Source organism: Phallusia mammillata, chromosome 8, assembly GCF_965637545.1.
Source record: "Phallusia mammillata chromosome 8, kaPhaMamm4.hap1.1, whole genome shotgun sequence".
Classification (NCBI taxonomy): Eukaryota; Metazoa; Chordata; class Ascidiacea; order Phlebobranchia; family Ascidiidae; genus Phallusia; species Phallusia mammillata.
In genome coordinates, this window is record NC_137259.1 from 13,884,333 (window position 1) to 13,901,174 (window position 16,842).

Here is a 16,842-nt window from a genome sequence, read left to right on the forward strand (position 1 = left end):
GTTTCTGCTTCCTACCGAACCTTCAAAGCGGTTTTTCTAAAATCGAAAATTTTGACCCGATTTTCGAAAAAACCCTAAGGCTATAGCCTTTCCGTTTTTTCGATTTTTGGGGGTCAAAAAATCGAAGAAAAATCCGGTTTTGGGTGGGCTTTCGTGGGAATATTCCAGTTTCAAACCGGTTATGACCGGTTTCTGCCTCCTACCGAACCTCCAAACCGGTTTAAACCAGTTTCTAAAATCGAAAATTTTGACCCGATTTTTGAAAAAAACCAAGGCAGTAGCCTTTCCGTTTTTTCGATTTTTGGGGGTCAAAAAATCGAAGAAAAATCCGGTTTTGCGTGGGTTTTCGTGGGAATATTCCAGTTTCAAACCGGTTATGACCGGTTTCTGCCTCCTACCGAACCTCCAAACCGGTTTAAACCAGTTTCTAAAATCGAAAATTTTGACCCGATTCTTGAAAAAACCCTAAGGCTATATACTTTTCGTTTTTTCGATTTTTGGGGGTCAAAAAATCGAAGAAAAATCCGGTTTTGGGTGGGCTTTCGTGGGAATATTCCAGTTTCAAACCGGCTATGACCGGTTTCTGCCTCCTACCGAACCTCCAAACCGGTTTAAACCAGTTTCTAAAATCGAAAATTTTGACCCGATTTTCGAAAAAAACCTATGGCTATAGCCTTTCCGTTTTTTCGACTTTGGGGGTCAAAAAATCGAAGAAAAATCCGGTTTTGCGTGGGTTTTCGTGGGAATATTCCAGTTTCAAACCGGTTATGACCGGTTTCTGCCTCCTACCGAACCTCCAAACCGGTTTAAACCAGTTTCTAAAATCGAAAATTTTGACCCGATTCTTGAAGTTTTTTCGATTTTGGGGGTCAAAAAATCGAAGAAACATCCGGTTTTGCGTGGGTTTCGTGGGAATATTCCAGTTTCAAACCGGTTATGACCGGTTTCTGCTTCCTACCGAACCTTCAAAGCGGTTTTTCTAAAATCGAAAATTTTGACCCGATTTTCGAAAAAACCCTAAGGCATATAGCCTTTCCGTTTTTGCGATTTTTGGGGGTCAAAAAATCGAAGAAAAATCCGGTTTTGGGTGGGCTTTCGTGGGAATATTCCAGTTTCAAACCGGTTATGACCGGTTTCTGCCTCCTACCGAACCTCCAAACCGGTTTAAACCAGTTTCTAAAATCGAAAATTTTGACCCGATTTTTGAAAAAAACCTAAGGCAATAGCCTTTCCGTTTTTTGGGGGTCAAAAAATCGAAGAAAAATCCGGTTTTGCGTGGGTTTTCGTGGGAATATTCCAGTTTCAAACCGGTTGTGATCGGTTTCTGCCTCCTACCGAACCTCCAAACCGGTTTAAACCAGTTTCTAAAATCGAAAATTTTGACCCGATTTTCGAAAAAACCCCAAGGCTATAGCCTTTCCGTTTTTGCGATTTTTGGGGGTCAAAAAATCGAAGAAAAATCCGGTTTTGCGTGGGTTTTCGTGGGAATATTCCAGTTTCAAACCGGTTGTGATCGGTTTCTGCCTCCTACCGAACCTCCAAACCGGTTTAAACCAGTTTCTAAAATCGAAAATTTTGACCCGATTCTTGAAGTTTTTTCGATTTTGGGGGTCAAAAAATCGAAGAAACATCCGGTTTTGCGTGGGTTTCGTGGGAATATTCCAGTTTCAAACCGGTTATGACCGGTTTCTGCTTCCTACCGAACCTTCAAAGCGGTTTTTCTAAAATCGAAAATTTTGACCCGATTTTCGAAAAAACCCTAAGGCTATAGCCTTTCCGTTTTTTCGATTTTTGGGGGTCAAAAAATCGAAGAAAAATCCGGTTTTGGGTGGGCTTTCGTGGGAATATTCCAGTTTCAAACCGGTTATGACCGGTTTCTGCCTCCTACCGAACCTCCAAACCGGTTTAAACCAGTTTCTAAAATCGAAAATTTTGACCCGATTTTTGAAAAAAACCAAGGCAGTAGCCTTTCCGTTTTTTCGATTTTTGGGGGTCAAAAAATCGAAGAAAAATCCGGTTTTGCGTGGGTTTTCGTGGGAATATTCCAGTTTCAAACCGGTTATGACCGGTTTCTGCCTCCTACCGAACCTCCAAACCGGTTTAAACCAGTTTCTAAAATCGAAAATTTTGACCCGATTCTTGAAAAAACCCTAAGGCTATATACTTTTCGTTTTTTCGATTTTTGGGGGTCAAAAAATCGAAGAAAAATCCGGTTTTGGGTGGGCTTTCGTGGGAATATTCCAGTTTCAAACCGGCTATGACCGGTTTCTGCCTCCTACCGAACCTCCAAACCGGTTTAAACCAGTTTCTAAAATCGAAAATTTTGACCCGATTTTCGAAAAAAACCTATGGCTATAGCCTTTCCGTTTTTTCGACTTTGGGGGTCAAAAAATCGAAGAAAAATCCGGTTTTGCGTGGGTTTTCGTGGGAATATTCCAGTTTCAAACCGGTTATGACCGGTTTCTGCCTCCTACCGAACCTCCAAACCGGTTTAAACCAGTTTCTAAAATCGAAAATTTTGACCCGATTCTTGAAGTTTTTTCGATTTTGGGGGTCAAAAAATCGAAGAAACATCCGGTTTTGCGTGGGTTTCGTGGGAATATTCCAGTTTCAAACCGGTTATGACCGGTTTCTGCTTCCTACCGAACCTTCAAAGCGGTTTTTCTAAAATCGAAAATTTTGACCCGATTTTCGAAAAAACCCTAAGGCATATAGCCTTTCCGTTTTTGCGATTTTTGGGGGTCAAAAAATCGAAGAAAAATCCGGTTTTGGGTGGGTTTTCGTGGGAATATTCCAGTTTCAAACCGGTTGTGATCGGTTTCTGCCTCCTACCGAACCTCCAAACCGGTTTAAACCAGTTTCTAAAATCGAAAATTTTGACCCGATTCTTGAAAAAACCCTAAGGCTATAGCCTTTCCGTTTTTTCGATTTTTGGGGTCAAAAAATCGAAGAAAAATCCGGTTTTGGGTGGGCTTTCATAGGAATATTCCAGTTTCAAACCGGCTATGACCGGTTTCTGCCCCCTACCGAACCTCCAAACCGGTTTAAACCAGTTTCTAAAATCGAAAATTTTGACCCGATTTTCGAAAAAACCCTAAGGCCTTTCCGTTTTTTCGATTTTGGGGGTCAAAAAATCGAAGAAAAATCCGGTTTTGGGTGGGTTTTCGTGGGAATATTCCAGTTTCAAACCGGTTATGACCGGTTTCTGCTTCCTACCGAACCTTCAAAGCGGTTTTTCTAAAATCGAAAATTTTGACCCGATTTTCGAAAAAACCCTAAGGGTATAGCCTTTCCGTTTTTTCGATTTTTGGGGGTCAAAAAATCGAAGAAAAATCCGGTTTTTCGTGGGTTTTCGTGGGAATATTCCAGTTTCAAACCGGTTATGACCGGTTTCTGCCTCCTACCGAACCTCCAAACCGGTTTAAACCAGTTTCTAAAATCGAAAATTTTGACCCGATTTTTGAAAAAAACCTAATGCAGTGGTTCTCAACCAGTGGGCCATGGAAGCATTTTCATTGGACCACAGTCCAATTCAACGGAAAGCTTTCATTTGTGTCACTACACTCAATTTTACAAGATTAATGGCTTGGGGAGGAATTGAAAAGGAATGTAAATTGATTTGAATTAATCTATTTACAGTATAAAGTTACTTTGCGTTTCTGCAACACCTTATGTTTATGATGTAATAAACCACTTTGTAATTACAATAAAGCCAGATAGTAGCAGCATATCCATTGTCCAATAACTCTGGTCATAACTAAAAGTGCTTGATTAAAAGAAGGGAAAGTGCTGTTTTATGATTTTTTTGCTGTAAGTTATTTCAAACTTAACATCTGTTTAAAATTTGATCTGCATTTTTTTGTTCTGAACCTATTTTACAGTTGTGTTTTTCTTTGTAAATTTACTGGGCCACAGAATTTTTGTTTAATGAAAATGGGCCACGAAAGAAAAAAGGTTGAGAACCACTGAGTTAAGCATATTTGGTAAGAAACCAAGCCAAATCACTTTGTGTGATACACAGGTGCGGCCCGCGATAAAATTTGGACATTTATAATTGGCCCTACAGGAACAAAGGTTGCCCACCCCTGCTATAGCCTTTCCGTTTTTTCGATTTTTGGGGGTCAAAAAATCGAAGAAAAATCCGGTTTTGCGTGAGTTTTCGTGGGAATATTCCAGTTTCAAACTGGTTATGACCGGTTTCTGCCTCCTACCGAACCTCAAAACCGGTTTAAACCAGTTTCTGAAATCGAAAATTTTGACCCGATTTTTGTCTGTCGAAAACCAGATAAATGTTTTGTTATCCCGAAACCGATTTAACTGTAGGTGTAGATTTTGTGTATTTTTAATCGTGATGCAAAAAAGCAATAAATAACGAGGTATTGTTTTTCTTTTGAATTTTGTGCTTGCATGTCCTCTGACTGTCAGGTTTCTCACGCTAGGTTATTTGTCCCTTATGACGGTCATGATATTACTGTGTACAAAGTTTATGTTTAACGTTAGCATGTTGTTTGCAATAATGTTGCACAGCATGTAGGGGAAGTGTTTGACCTCTTTATAACTGGATGTAAGTGTTGGTAATTCCGTTCTCATGCAAGTCATAAGATATTTTGAGTCATTTCGTCATTCTAGAATGCTCTGCACAAACATAAGGTGTTCGTTTATCATTACGCATACTTCCTCTTGTTTATACTGTCGTTTCCGTTTCAAGTTTAAAGTAGAATACAGCCGCTCATGCTTGAGAAGAAGCATAGCAGCTCGGTTCGAGGGCGCTATGACTTTATAAATTGCACCTTTGCCATAAAATAAATTCTATAACTTAAAGGAAAAAAGGTTTACTGTAAAACCAAGTTTTCGCATTTCTATAAATAGCTTGTTTTCGACTTTGTCGCCGGTCTATTCTTAGACTATTTTTAGTCTTCTAGTAGGCCTAGTCTATTTTTGAGTCTTCTATTAGTCTATTTTTCTCCCTTTGGGGAGGTGGAAGCTGATTTAATCGTTCGCCATTGAAACGTTTACTCAAGAATACAAAGAAATAAGAGATACTCTGTGGGGCTGTTATTGAGATGCAAAGATCAGACTCACCAAACAATTTTCAATGAACATTATAGTTTACACTGTAGCCGCCTTTAACAAGTCGTCATCGAGGCTGGTGCGGCTACACCCTGATAACTTTTATGCCGTGGTTCTATTAGTAGTCTGCACTAGCGAGAAAGCTTATCGGTACGACTGTTAAGGCTTATTGCTAAAACAGCATAAGGCTATCCTCAAAAGAAATAGGTAATACTTCTACGCAGCACCCGCAGCCTGTCTTTTATCTTATTTACGAAGCACTCATCAAGGCTAAAATTTAACCTCTAAATAAAAAGAATCACGAGCGATAAAACATTTGCTTGTAAACCTTAATATTTGTTTAGATGTGATCATACTTTCCAAATCCAAAATAAATCCATTAAATGAAAGATTGTGCTATTTCTTGTGGGAATCCTTTTTTCTTTTGAAAACGATGGCAAATGTTTTTTTGGGTAATAGGTTTAAGTGATTAAAACCAGTTTGGGTAATAGGATAGAACTTGTTATTTTATCAGTTATAACAGTTTTTCTTTTTGTAAACATTTGTCACACAGGATAAAAAAAACTATTACAACAATTGGCTCTTTCGCTTGCAAATAAACTTTTTTTTAAAAAGTGTACTGATCGACACAGATAAGATAAACACTATAAAGCTCAAAAAGCATCAGTCGTGTTGCGCCAAGCAGAGATGTTGTGCAATGGGCCGAAAGGCAATGCAAAGTTGTGCACCGACTTTCTTGACCATTTCTTGTTTATCACTTCAACATGTTTAGGTGAAGGTCACCGAGCCTTTATGCGTTAATTAAGAGAACTCGGGCTGGAACTACAAGTTGATCACGTGGTTGTGAGACTTTGTATCAGGCGGGGTATCTCAGCCAGACAGTGACTTTCCAAATATTCCTTAAAGCTTTCTTCAAAGACGAACTGGAACACAAAATGCGAATGGTCTTAATTGTGTTATTTAAAGTAGATAATTACAAACGCTAAACACGTTGATATTGGAAGTGCTCAGAGATATTGTTTTCTCATAATTTGCGACTTTTAGCTTCTTTATCCTTCCAGATCTTGTGGTTATGACTAGTGGTATTGAAAGCCCACTTAAAGCAGGAATCGAACCAACAATTAGGTGGTTTTAGTAAATATTTTCCAAACCTAAGATACATATAGATTACAGTATGCTAGTATTATTATGCCAGAAATTATTTTGCTTTTAATATGAAAGGAGTTTTTTTTTTACGATGTAAAACTATTTATCTTTGATTCACACAAAGTTTTACGGAGGGGGATATATTAGAGACTGTTTTATAGCCTTGGGGTTACCAACCTCTCCATTAATAGCTTCTTTTCCATCTCTTTTGGAAACGGAAAGAAAATTCGCCGCATGGGCCACAAATGCGGGATGTCTAAACAAAAGTGCACATTAGGTCAAAACCAAGATTAAACAAGAGTGAAAAAGTTCTTTAAACCAGGTAGTCGACTCGGTACTGAACACGAACCTGCGTACCGGTTTGGGTGGTTTAATTTATTTAACCCGAATCGTACCTAAATTACATTTCCTCAAAAATCCTAGCGTATGTGTTGTTTGGCGTCTAACCGAATTCGAAACCGAACCAGCGGAAATGTAGCCTGAATTATTTTTTGCGATCGCCAACACAAAAATTATTGAGTTTAAAACAACGTGCAAAAAACACGCTAAAAAAAGAAATGAAATAAAAACCGGGAATGAAATCGCATTACAAGGTATCGTGCAGTGCACAGTAAAATCATTTTGGAGTAGACCGTACATTGGGTAAAAATCAAACAGGATAGAAAATTCAAGTTTAAAGAGCTCTTCTGGCAAATGTGATTTTATTCCGACATTTCGACGTCCTATGCAGGTCGTCTTCATCAGGGTAAATAACACTGAATGCGACTAGTACAGTGCACGATAAACAAAGGAAAATTATAGATAGAAAATTAAAAAACGCAAACTGGTTCGGAACGGGTAATTTGCTCAACCCGAACAAAACCTCCTAAAAGCAACAAATAGTGAAACCGAACTGAACATGAAGCCATATTACAAGCGGTTGGACCAGTAGTTCTCAAACTGTGCGTCGCGACGCCCTGGTGCGTCGTTTCAATTTTCCAAGGGCGTCGCAGAATAGTTCTGTTTCGTGGCTTTTGTTGTTGTATCAATAAACACAACTTTAATTATAAGTTTCCTCATTAACTTTTATCTGCTGGTGCGTCATAAGTCCAGAAAACTTTTCCAAAGGCGTCGTAACAAAAAAAAAGTTTGAGAACCACTGGGTTGGACTGTTTGCTACAAACAGCGAACAAATAAAGTTTATTTCGTGCGTAACTTACCTGTCAAGCGCAAACATTCGTTTTGGGTTAAAAACATCAGTATCACTTAAATCTTGGTGTGAGCTTTCCAAACCAGCGTAAACAACAGTGCTGTCGCTGCAACTTGGGTGGAATGCTCTTCGGCGCCACAAAGTGTAGAAAGTGTCTACCAGATATCTGCCAAAGTAAGCAAAAACACACAATTATTTGGAATTGCGAGTGTTTGGGAGGACGATGTGATTCAATACAACAAGTATTTACATCAGTTTTATAGTTTAACCAAAATGAGTATATTGAATATTAGTGCTTTTGCCTTATGTATTTTAAAACAAGAGACACTGTACTGTCTTATGATCCGAGCTGACCATGTAGTATGATGTTTATAAAATAACTCACTGGTTCAAAAGCTTAATTTGGTCCTGGTGACTTGAATTCAGCAAGTCATTCTGTTTCATTTGAGTCGTTACTTCCTTGTAACTAAAAAAAATCAAAATAAACTCTTTTGAATTATTTTTCTTCATTTGTCTTCACCATTTACATATTTATTGTTATTTACATAAAAATATTTTATTGACTAACAGTAAAACTGCAAAGTTAATGCTGAAATCAATTGCCTACTTCATCAAAATTCCACACAGCGAAGAAATGAATGATGGGTCAAGACAAAACAACAGTTTTTGAAAAAATGCTTTGGATGGCAAACTTAAAACAGGTCTTCCATGATCTGTGTATATTCTGCTTACCTAAAACAAACGGATACATTGTAATAAACTAATAACAAGTCCAGCACCAATTAGGTTTAAAAAAGGAATTCAAAAGCTGTAAAGAAAACATTTATATTCCACAAAAAAAGAAATGAAATTTTGGTGTCTTTAAGATCTAAGTTGGAAGTTTCATGAACATGGCTTTTTGCCAATGGTCAGTAAGTCCTTTCAAACTATATTGTCCAGATCTGCTGATTATTTTAGACAGACCTGCATGGATAACTCTAGTGGGTAAAAAAGGAAACATAGTGAAATGATCATGTTATATTTCCTCCAAACATGAGATCTATAATATTTACCAATTTATAAAACTGAATGAAATAAAAATACAAAACATAATTGTTGTCATCTGTTTCCATTCCTTCCACACAGAGATCATCTATAAACTGGATAAGATGTTGGATTGTCTGGTTTGCATCAAACTTCTCAAGTTTGTAGGAAAAAATTGAATGTCTGTTGTAAAAAAGCAATTGTAATAAAGTGCACTAATCACTTTTGGTGAGAAAAAATAAACTGGTATATCCAAGATGGACTGAAATGCCAAGCAGTCTTAGGGTACACAAAATATATATATTTTATTAACTATAAAATAGCTCCTAATATTTTATTGAATTTTTGTGTGATAAATCTCATCACTTACAGAAAAAAAATATATTAGGGCCCAAAGTCAAAATTTTGCTCTTTAAACATTTGTCAGTACTGCATTTATTTGATTGTAATTCATGGCCCACAAATTTGTTACACCTAATTTGTGTTATTAGTAGTAATTACAGCTTAAAACGTATTCCACTGTGCAAAATATTTGCTTTGACAGCAATTGTTGCCAATCAGTTCTACTATTTAACAACAGAAAAAAGAATTATTAATTTATGCTACAAAAATTATTAATTTATGCTACAAAACGTGGCTTACAATTGAGCGCAGCTAATATATTTTTAACACCTCAACATGCGACATACAATCAAGGACAGCTTATAATCGAGCACAGCTTTCAATCAATAAAATATGGTATGTAGTGTTCAGCACATTTAGTCGAGTACCGGTACCAAAGCTATTGAATCACCTTGCATCATCAAACTGCTCCGTACTTTCATATTGAACTTGTACCAGTTGTTCATATTTTTTTACTTCAGTTGTAACGTAATTTCGAAGCAACTCAGTCAAAATTCCAATCACAGAACACTAAAAATTATGATGTTTTACACTGTTTGAATTTTTTGTGAAATGAAAGTGTATATAAACTGACTGCTAACCTTAAAAAACACATGAGTGGAAAATATGTACAGTTTGTAGAGAGGTGCTAGCACCATGCTTTGAAGAGCTGAAATGAAACAAAAATGACTTTTAGGACTTCTAAACACTTATGACATAGAGCAGTGGTTCTCATCCTTTTTTGACGCGACCCAAATACTTCCCAAAATTTTGTTATGTGGTCTCTCGCGACCCATGGACATACATTCTTACTATTTTGGTTGTATTTTTGTCTGTAAATCAGGAAAGTTTTTTTGAAAATTAAATTATCAAACAAATAATAATCGTTTTATCGACCCAACATTTTCATTTAGTCCAAACTTGAGAGCTGGTTCAAAGCATTATCAGTCAGACAACGCTCAACAGTAAGCTAACACATACTTTATGACGTCACAAACAGAATTTCCCATTATCACATCATGTTGTCACAAAATTATTATTGGGCAACAATTTAAAGTCTTGGGAAATAAAATAATAACGCTACAGAACAAAGTCAAATAGTAGATGTTCTTGTCACAAAAACAGGCGACCCAACAGAATTTTCAGGCGACCCAACCCAAAGTTGGGTCGCGACCCATAGGTTGGGAAACACTGACATAGAGTGTTGAGTTTACTAGGTCAGCACTATTCAATAAAAGTATGTTGACCTAAAGTGCCAACACAGAATGTAAGTCATGGGGTGTTGGTAATTCCTTATGTTACCCACACTAAAATATACAACCTATTTTAAACTTGGATGTATTTTTGTTTTGTTTTTTGAGGAATACAAGGTTCTTTAGGGTTTCTTCAAAGTTTCAAACCTTTCATGTATATTGTCGATAGCAATCATTGTGAATGTAAGTTGTTTCAACAAAAGTACACATCTAAGTTTGGCTTGAAATGCCAGGCAATGTGGAAACTTATCTGAACATACTTGTAAATGGAAGAACCTTTAACTTTGTGATTAGTTTCAAGATAAAAACTCGGTAGTCGAAACCATTCCATGTGCACAAATATCTGTAGTAAAACAATTAAAATCGTTATTTTAGCTACCAAATACTGTGTTGCAATAAACAGTAAGACCATGTGCATGTAACTATGGCATGTTTCAATTATGTGCCACATATTCTGGCAATGACTGGTTGCATTAGTTAAAAAGTGGCAATAAACAGTGGTGGGATTCAGGCGGTTTGCACCAAATTTTATGAGATTAGCGAACCAGTTAGCATTACTGGTTACGGTCAATACGGTCAAAAATTTTTGTAATAGAACCGGTTGAAAAATATGATTTTTGTGATAAAAAATGTGAATCCAACCACTGGTCATAAATAATGAAACAATAACCACTTAATCCATCTGTCTGCATTGTCTTTGGGAAACACCATGAGCCTTTGTTTTTTGAGACCGGGGTTGTTGAACACCAAACCACAACGGTTATACAGGATTAACTTTAAACCAATATTAAAAATAAACATGAGGCATTTAGTGAATATTATAACCTTTTGGGAGTACACTTTATTGCAGCAAAATAACCCCATTCTTTTACTATATGAGCATCATGATCAGTGATAAGTTGTTGAAATTTCATATCTATATATCTACGCAACATTCATAATTAAACTGAACTGGCTTGTAGTGCAAAATGGCTAGTATGCGCAGCGTTTTTTTTAAGATGTTTCGGGGGACCGAAACGGTCCCCCAAATTTCTCCAGCGGTTTCCCAAAATTTGAGATGTGGCTATTTTTTGGTATTTAAATGAAACACTTGCGGTCTCTTAAAACTACTTAGCGGTCACCCAAACCAAACCTTAAAAAAAAACCTGAGTATGCGGTGGTCCCATACTGGGAGGATTGGGCTGCATTAAGGTTGATAAGTGGCATTATTTTGTATTGAAGGACTGAATTTGCTGTTCTAATCGACTTCATGTTTCAAGACCCAAATGTTGTTAAATAAAAAATAAAAAAAACGTGTTTATATAACAGTGATTTTCAACCGGTGTTCCGCAGAACACCAGTGCTCCGTGAAAGATTGTCAGGTATTCCACAGGAAATTTATTAGTTTGATTGGTCCATGGAACAGCGGCCAAAAATCACTAGTTTTTCACAATAGGGGTAAATAGCCATTATTTTAAGAATGACTGTATGTAGAAAGTGTTTGCGAGTCATACTAAGACCATCGGAAGACTGCATGTGACTTGCATGCCAGGATTTGGACCACCCACCCTAAACTAGTCTTTGTTTCAGAGTCAGAAATTCAAGCACAACCGACAAATTTTAAGAAAAACAAACCTAAACAAAAAAGATTCACAGGCAGGCGGACACTCCTGAGTGAGATCTATGAAGCATAACAAGGTCTTTAGCAAATGTGTTCCTTGTGTGGTCTCACCAGCGACACCAATTAACTCTGTAAGATAAAAGTCAACTTTTTTATCAGTATATTTTTGGTTTGTGTATTTCAAAACAACAAAAACAAGTAAAACATATTTGTACTGTATTGTTAAAATCTTTTTGTTGTAACTACAGTGCTTCACTCGATTACAAGTTGTTCGTTTATTTCACATTTGATTATCTGATTGACTTGAACAGTGGTTCCCAACCTTTTCCCGTGCCATGCCCCCTTGATGACATTTACCAATTTGCGGTAACCCCAAGGCTAAAAGTAGTAGGCTCCAAATTAAAATTGACTGAGTTTTTTCTCAAAAATAAAGTGGTCCATGAGTTGGGTCTAGAGGTCCATGGCCTAAAACAAGTTAAAAACCATGCCTTAGGTGACCCCAGGCAAATTGTCAGGCGCCCCAGTTGGGGTCACAACCCACAGGTTGGGACCGATGGCCTAGAAAATGGCCTTTTAATTGACAGTAAAAACTGCCAAAGTGTCTCATTTTTTAGCAGTCATCAAGTTTTAAATATTTCTGTAAAGCAAAATTAATCTTCCTGCGATAGCCCCAAAATGTTTTTTTTAGCAAATGTTGTTGTTTTTAGAAATAAATTTAAGAAATCATGTTTCTTTGCTCATCATTTTACAGTTTGTCTAAAATATTTAAGTAAACATGCAATCAAGTTTTTTAGAGATAATTGTTTTTAAAAGTTCTCAAACATACCATTTCTTAGACACAGATTAAACCAAAAATTAAGACGAATAGGCACAGTTCGATCAGAGGTTACTGCAACAATATGCTGAAGAGTAGTGGATGACAGAAGTGTGTGGGATTGACAGCTGAGATCTAGTTTACTAAAGTTGTCCAGCACCTAAACAGTATGGGAATATAATATTAACCTACAAGATAGTATTCTAGTTTTTTTTTTTGTTCATTAAGTACCGTATTTTACGGACCATAAAGCGCACCCGATTATAAGGCGCACTGTCAATGAATTGCTTTGATTAGTTTTTTGTTCATACATAAGGTGCACCGGGCTATAGAACGCAACGTATTTTAAGGAGTATGGGTTATAAAAGTTTACGTAATAAATATAAGCAAGTCACAATAGTACAATGAGCAAAAGAAAAAATGAGTCCAGTGAATATCACAGTTGCTAGTTGCTTTTACTGTAATTTATTGTGTAAGACGGTGGTTTATTTATATAATAATAGTATCGGTACTGGAGTGTGAGCAATAAAGCACTACTTGATCCACACATTAGGCGCATGATCAATTTATGAGGAAAAAAAGGATTTAAATTGCGCCTTATGGTCCGTAAAATACGGTATGTGATGTTAGTAGTGGAAGGATTGAATTTATTTTAAGGCTCAAGTCAAAACACAAGCTTAGAACTATTTAAAGGAAATGTGTTTATTGCAAATTCCACAGAAAAAATATTGTCTACTTTTTAGAATCTTTGCTCATCTGTATCTGTACAAACAATTGTGGTTATTTGCAACTCAAAAACATCAGTATTTTCGCAACAATCTAGATGGCATGATTTCGTATATAGTAAACAACGTAATATTAATTAATCAGACTGTGACGAGCATCATTGACATGTAATATTTAACAAATCAAATTAACACTCAAAATGAATTTTAGTATACATCAAAGTTTTGGATGGTACACAGATACATGCAACTCACTTCCTGAAATGATTTTATGCGATGCATGGGAATTTTGTCAGTAGCTATCTGTGATATAGGAAAAGAAGCTTGTGTGTTTTCATGCACCATAGAACACTTGGGGGATGTCATCAGTTGGTTGGTTAACTTCTTGGGCATCTGGCAAAAGTGGTAAATGGTTTTTAAAATGTAAATGTTGTCAAAATGCACAAATACACACCTTTACTGGTGATGTAAGTAACCTTTCACTTCTAACACAAAGCCCATATTTCTGTTGAACATTTTGTATGATATCATTCCATGATTTATCTGTTTTCCTGAAAAACACTCTGTGTCTTCCAGACATAGAGATTAATGAGGGCTGGTACATCCTAAAAAAGTTTGAAAAAAGTTTACATTTTTTAAATTTAGACTTTCCCAGACTATGCATTAACAGTTTAATATTAGGACATGTATATATTTAGGTTGAGTTATGAAAGCTGAAATATTTCATACTTTGCCAAATGTTTTTTGCAGTATATTTTAACACACCAGTCTGCAACATATCTGGTTCGTCAAACATTTTACAAAATACCAAGTCCACATTATAAAACTGTTTTACTATCCTAACATACTTGTAAACTGTGAGGAGACCACATAGGTATGGCTGGGAACCAATCTTCTTTTGTAGGGTAAGAAGTTTAGAAATTCGATAGTGTGTCACTGTGTCACAAAGCATATAATTAATAATTTGAAGTTTTGATCTTCAAGACCAGTTTGAGCAAAATCTGATTACAGCCTCCTGCAGATTGGTCAATAGGATTCTTTGAATATAACTGTAACTATAAAACTTAATGTTGAAAATTGTGCAGTATCAGCAAAAGGGTGGTCCTTTTTTCTATCCAGTGATTTTCCATTTTACAACTTTACATTGATGTATTAGTGTAATTATTAAATATGACTGGGATTGTTTACGTATTAGTAGCCAATTCACTCTCTTTAATTGAAAAGTGAGAATTGGCAGACACCTGAGTCTCTTTAATATTGTGGAAACTTTTTTTTTCATCATAAAGAAATAACATGTGTAAGTATGGTTGGTGTTTATAGTAGCTGCAGAACTGATCCCAAAATTAATTGTGGCCTACTTTACTCATTGTTAAAATCAAGTATGGTAAATTATTATTATTATTACTATTTTTTTGACTTACCATCACATTTTCTGGTCAACATAAACAACAAATGACAAACAGTTGGGCATAAAATTTCGCTTTCAATAAAATGAAATATGATAGAATAAAGAGAGTGAATCTTGGATTTGGTTGCAATGAGGTCAAAAACCAGCACCAGCCATTTCAGAAGTAAGTGCTGCACCTGCAAGTATAATCGTATCCATAAAGTTTATGTTCGTTTTAACAAAGACCAGTTTGCAAACTTTACATGCTCAATATAATACAACAATGAATCTAAACTAATTTTAAAATCAGCTCAAAAGCAGTAAAACAAATTAATCTGATTGTCACTAGAACTGCATGGAGTTAACTTTTTTCGTTTTTTTCTAGCCCTAAATTAAATCATGGACATAGATTTAATTCACATTACTGCCATCTTTGCCACTTATACCAACAAATAGAACGAAACAGCAACAAAAAATGAACTACCTTAAGAGATTGTGCGTCAGCACAGAGTTTTGATAAGATAAGTAACGCTGCTTCCTCTGGGACATTTTCACGTGGAATTAAACTTTTTATAATCTGTCCAGAAACCACGCTATCTGAAAGTATTGCACTCAAAAATTGTTTACATGGCATTTATACTGATTGTTAACTTTGTTTTCAACCATGTTACACACTTAATGCACATATACAGTTCACTACTTTAATTTATTACCAGATGTACATTTTATATATGTATATATATATAACTGCTTTACTATAAAGGGGGCAAAATATCTTTTCTAATTTTTACGAAAACATACTAAACTTTCCACTTGTTCCAATCTTGCACAGTGATGTAATCTGAGATGCAGAAAGCCCAGTTTCTCCAGCAGTGTTTCTTAAAATTAAAAAAAACAAATGCCTACAAACAGTTGAAACCAACATGACAATAGTACCTATGTGTTGAGTATGATGGCAAGGGCAAGTAGTTTTCAGGGATAAAAAATGGTTGCAGATATATTTTTACTACATAAGAAAATTTTGCAACAAAGGCATTTATTGGTCCTGCATTGCACATTTTATTACTTGCATTGCACATGTTGAAATTGGTCTTGCACACAGAGTTGAGGGGGTCATGTTGGTCCTGCATAGGGTTGCTCTATTCCTCGACTTTTTCGTTTCTCGAGAAACGAGAAATTAAAAATCCATTTCTCGAGAATCTCGAGAGTCTCGAATTTTTTATTTAAGCTGTATTTCTAACAAAAAAAAATTCCAACTGTACGTTTTTTCGTTTCTAGTAGCGATCGCAAGTAGTGATTCGCTAGCAAACCAGCAAAAACCGAAGCGACTGTTATAGATCTTACGCAACCAGGCGTGACTACTGCCTGGGAAAGGTGAAAGTTTAGCGGCAACGCACGCAAAAAATCGCTGTTTCGGAAGCAAAATAAGAAAGTTATGTGCCCAGTGCGCTCTAGAGGCGAGTTGAAACGAAAAATGCACGTAATAAGAGGTGTCGCATTTACTTTTTGTTTATGAAACGTGGCAGAATTTTTCTCGAGAATTTCGAGATTTCTCGAGAAGGAACTCTAGTCCTGCATGACTGAGGACTTGTCCGGAACTGCCATATTCTGCAGACTGACAAATGAAACTGGTTCTCTATAGTTACAAAACGGAAAAAGCAAATACTGTACAATGCCCTATATAAATCATAAACATTGGGTTTCAACTTTACAAAGTAAGTACAAACAAACCAAGGCAAGAAACATTCCACAAACTTTGACCACAGACATTAAAACAATAATGTTTGTGAACCACTTCGATTTACTTTAGTAATTCCTTTACTTTAGTAACTGGCGATAACAAAACAACACCACTTATATATAAGTGTTATAGGCTTACCTCAAAGACTTCACAGTTTCCAAAAGTGTTTCATTCTTCTGGGAAGAGTCTAGTTTTGCAATCATCTCATCAATCAAATCCTCCGTTTGCATGTCAGTCATTTTTAACAATATTTAGACTTTTCTCAAAAGCACTTTTAAGCTATAATTACCATACTGCTTTTTGATAAAAGCATAAAGATGATAGTATTTTCCACCTGTGCCCTTGTTATTGGTTAAGCGATGCATTACGTTTTCCTTGCAAGTTTTTGGAAACAAATAGGTGTCCAAAAAAGCGTTACAACAGTAAAACTTTTGTTTACAAAACTTGACTTGCTCGTTTAATTTTAGAATCTTATTTTTTTGTGTTATTGTTTTGAAACCGCGCAATGCGCAA

General features: G+C 36.1%; 1 protein-coding gene across 1 annotated transcript; it reads right to left on the reverse strand.

Moving 5' to 3' along the window:
• Positions 1–5,284: 5,284 nt before the first annotated feature.
• LOC145204284 (centromere protein I-like) lies at positions 5,285–16,741 on the reverse strand. Its single transcript, XM_080076767.1, has 18 exons — positions 16,468–16,741; positions 15,390–15,466; positions 15,073–15,185; positions 14,623–14,785; positions 14,050–14,137; positions 13,656–13,806; positions 13,457–13,594; positions 12,489–12,636; positions 11,677–11,791; positions 10,323–10,405; positions 9,412–9,479; positions 9,222–9,340; positions 8,458–8,611; positions 8,013–8,137; positions 7,791–7,871; positions 7,416–7,571; positions 6,394–6,472; positions 5,285–5,993 (listed from the first exon to the last, which is right to left on the reverse strand). Exons 1-18 carry the CDS (start codon positions 16,566–16,568, stop codon positions 5,904–5,906), a joined length of 2,049 nt encoding a protein of 682 aa, XP_079932893.1. The 5' UTR covers positions 16,569–16,741; the 3' UTR covers positions 5,285–5,903.
• Between the last annotated feature and the right edge of the window lie 101 nt (positions 16,742–16,842).

Bases quoted from the DNA above. Each gene is read 5' to 3' on its own strand.
- LOC145204284 (XM_080076767.1), bottom strand. From the start codon at position 16,568: ATGACTGACATGCAAACGGAGGATTTGATTGATGAGATGATTGCAAAA. The intron at 14,786-15,072 runs GTAGTTCATTTT...TTATACTTGCAG, and splicing joins CTGACGCACAATCTCTTAAG to GTGCAGCACTTACTTCTGAA. The intron at 10,406-11,676 runs GTTTGTTTTTCT...GTTTTACTACAG, and splicing joins TGTGAATCTTTTTTGTTTAG to ATATTTGTGCACATGGAATG.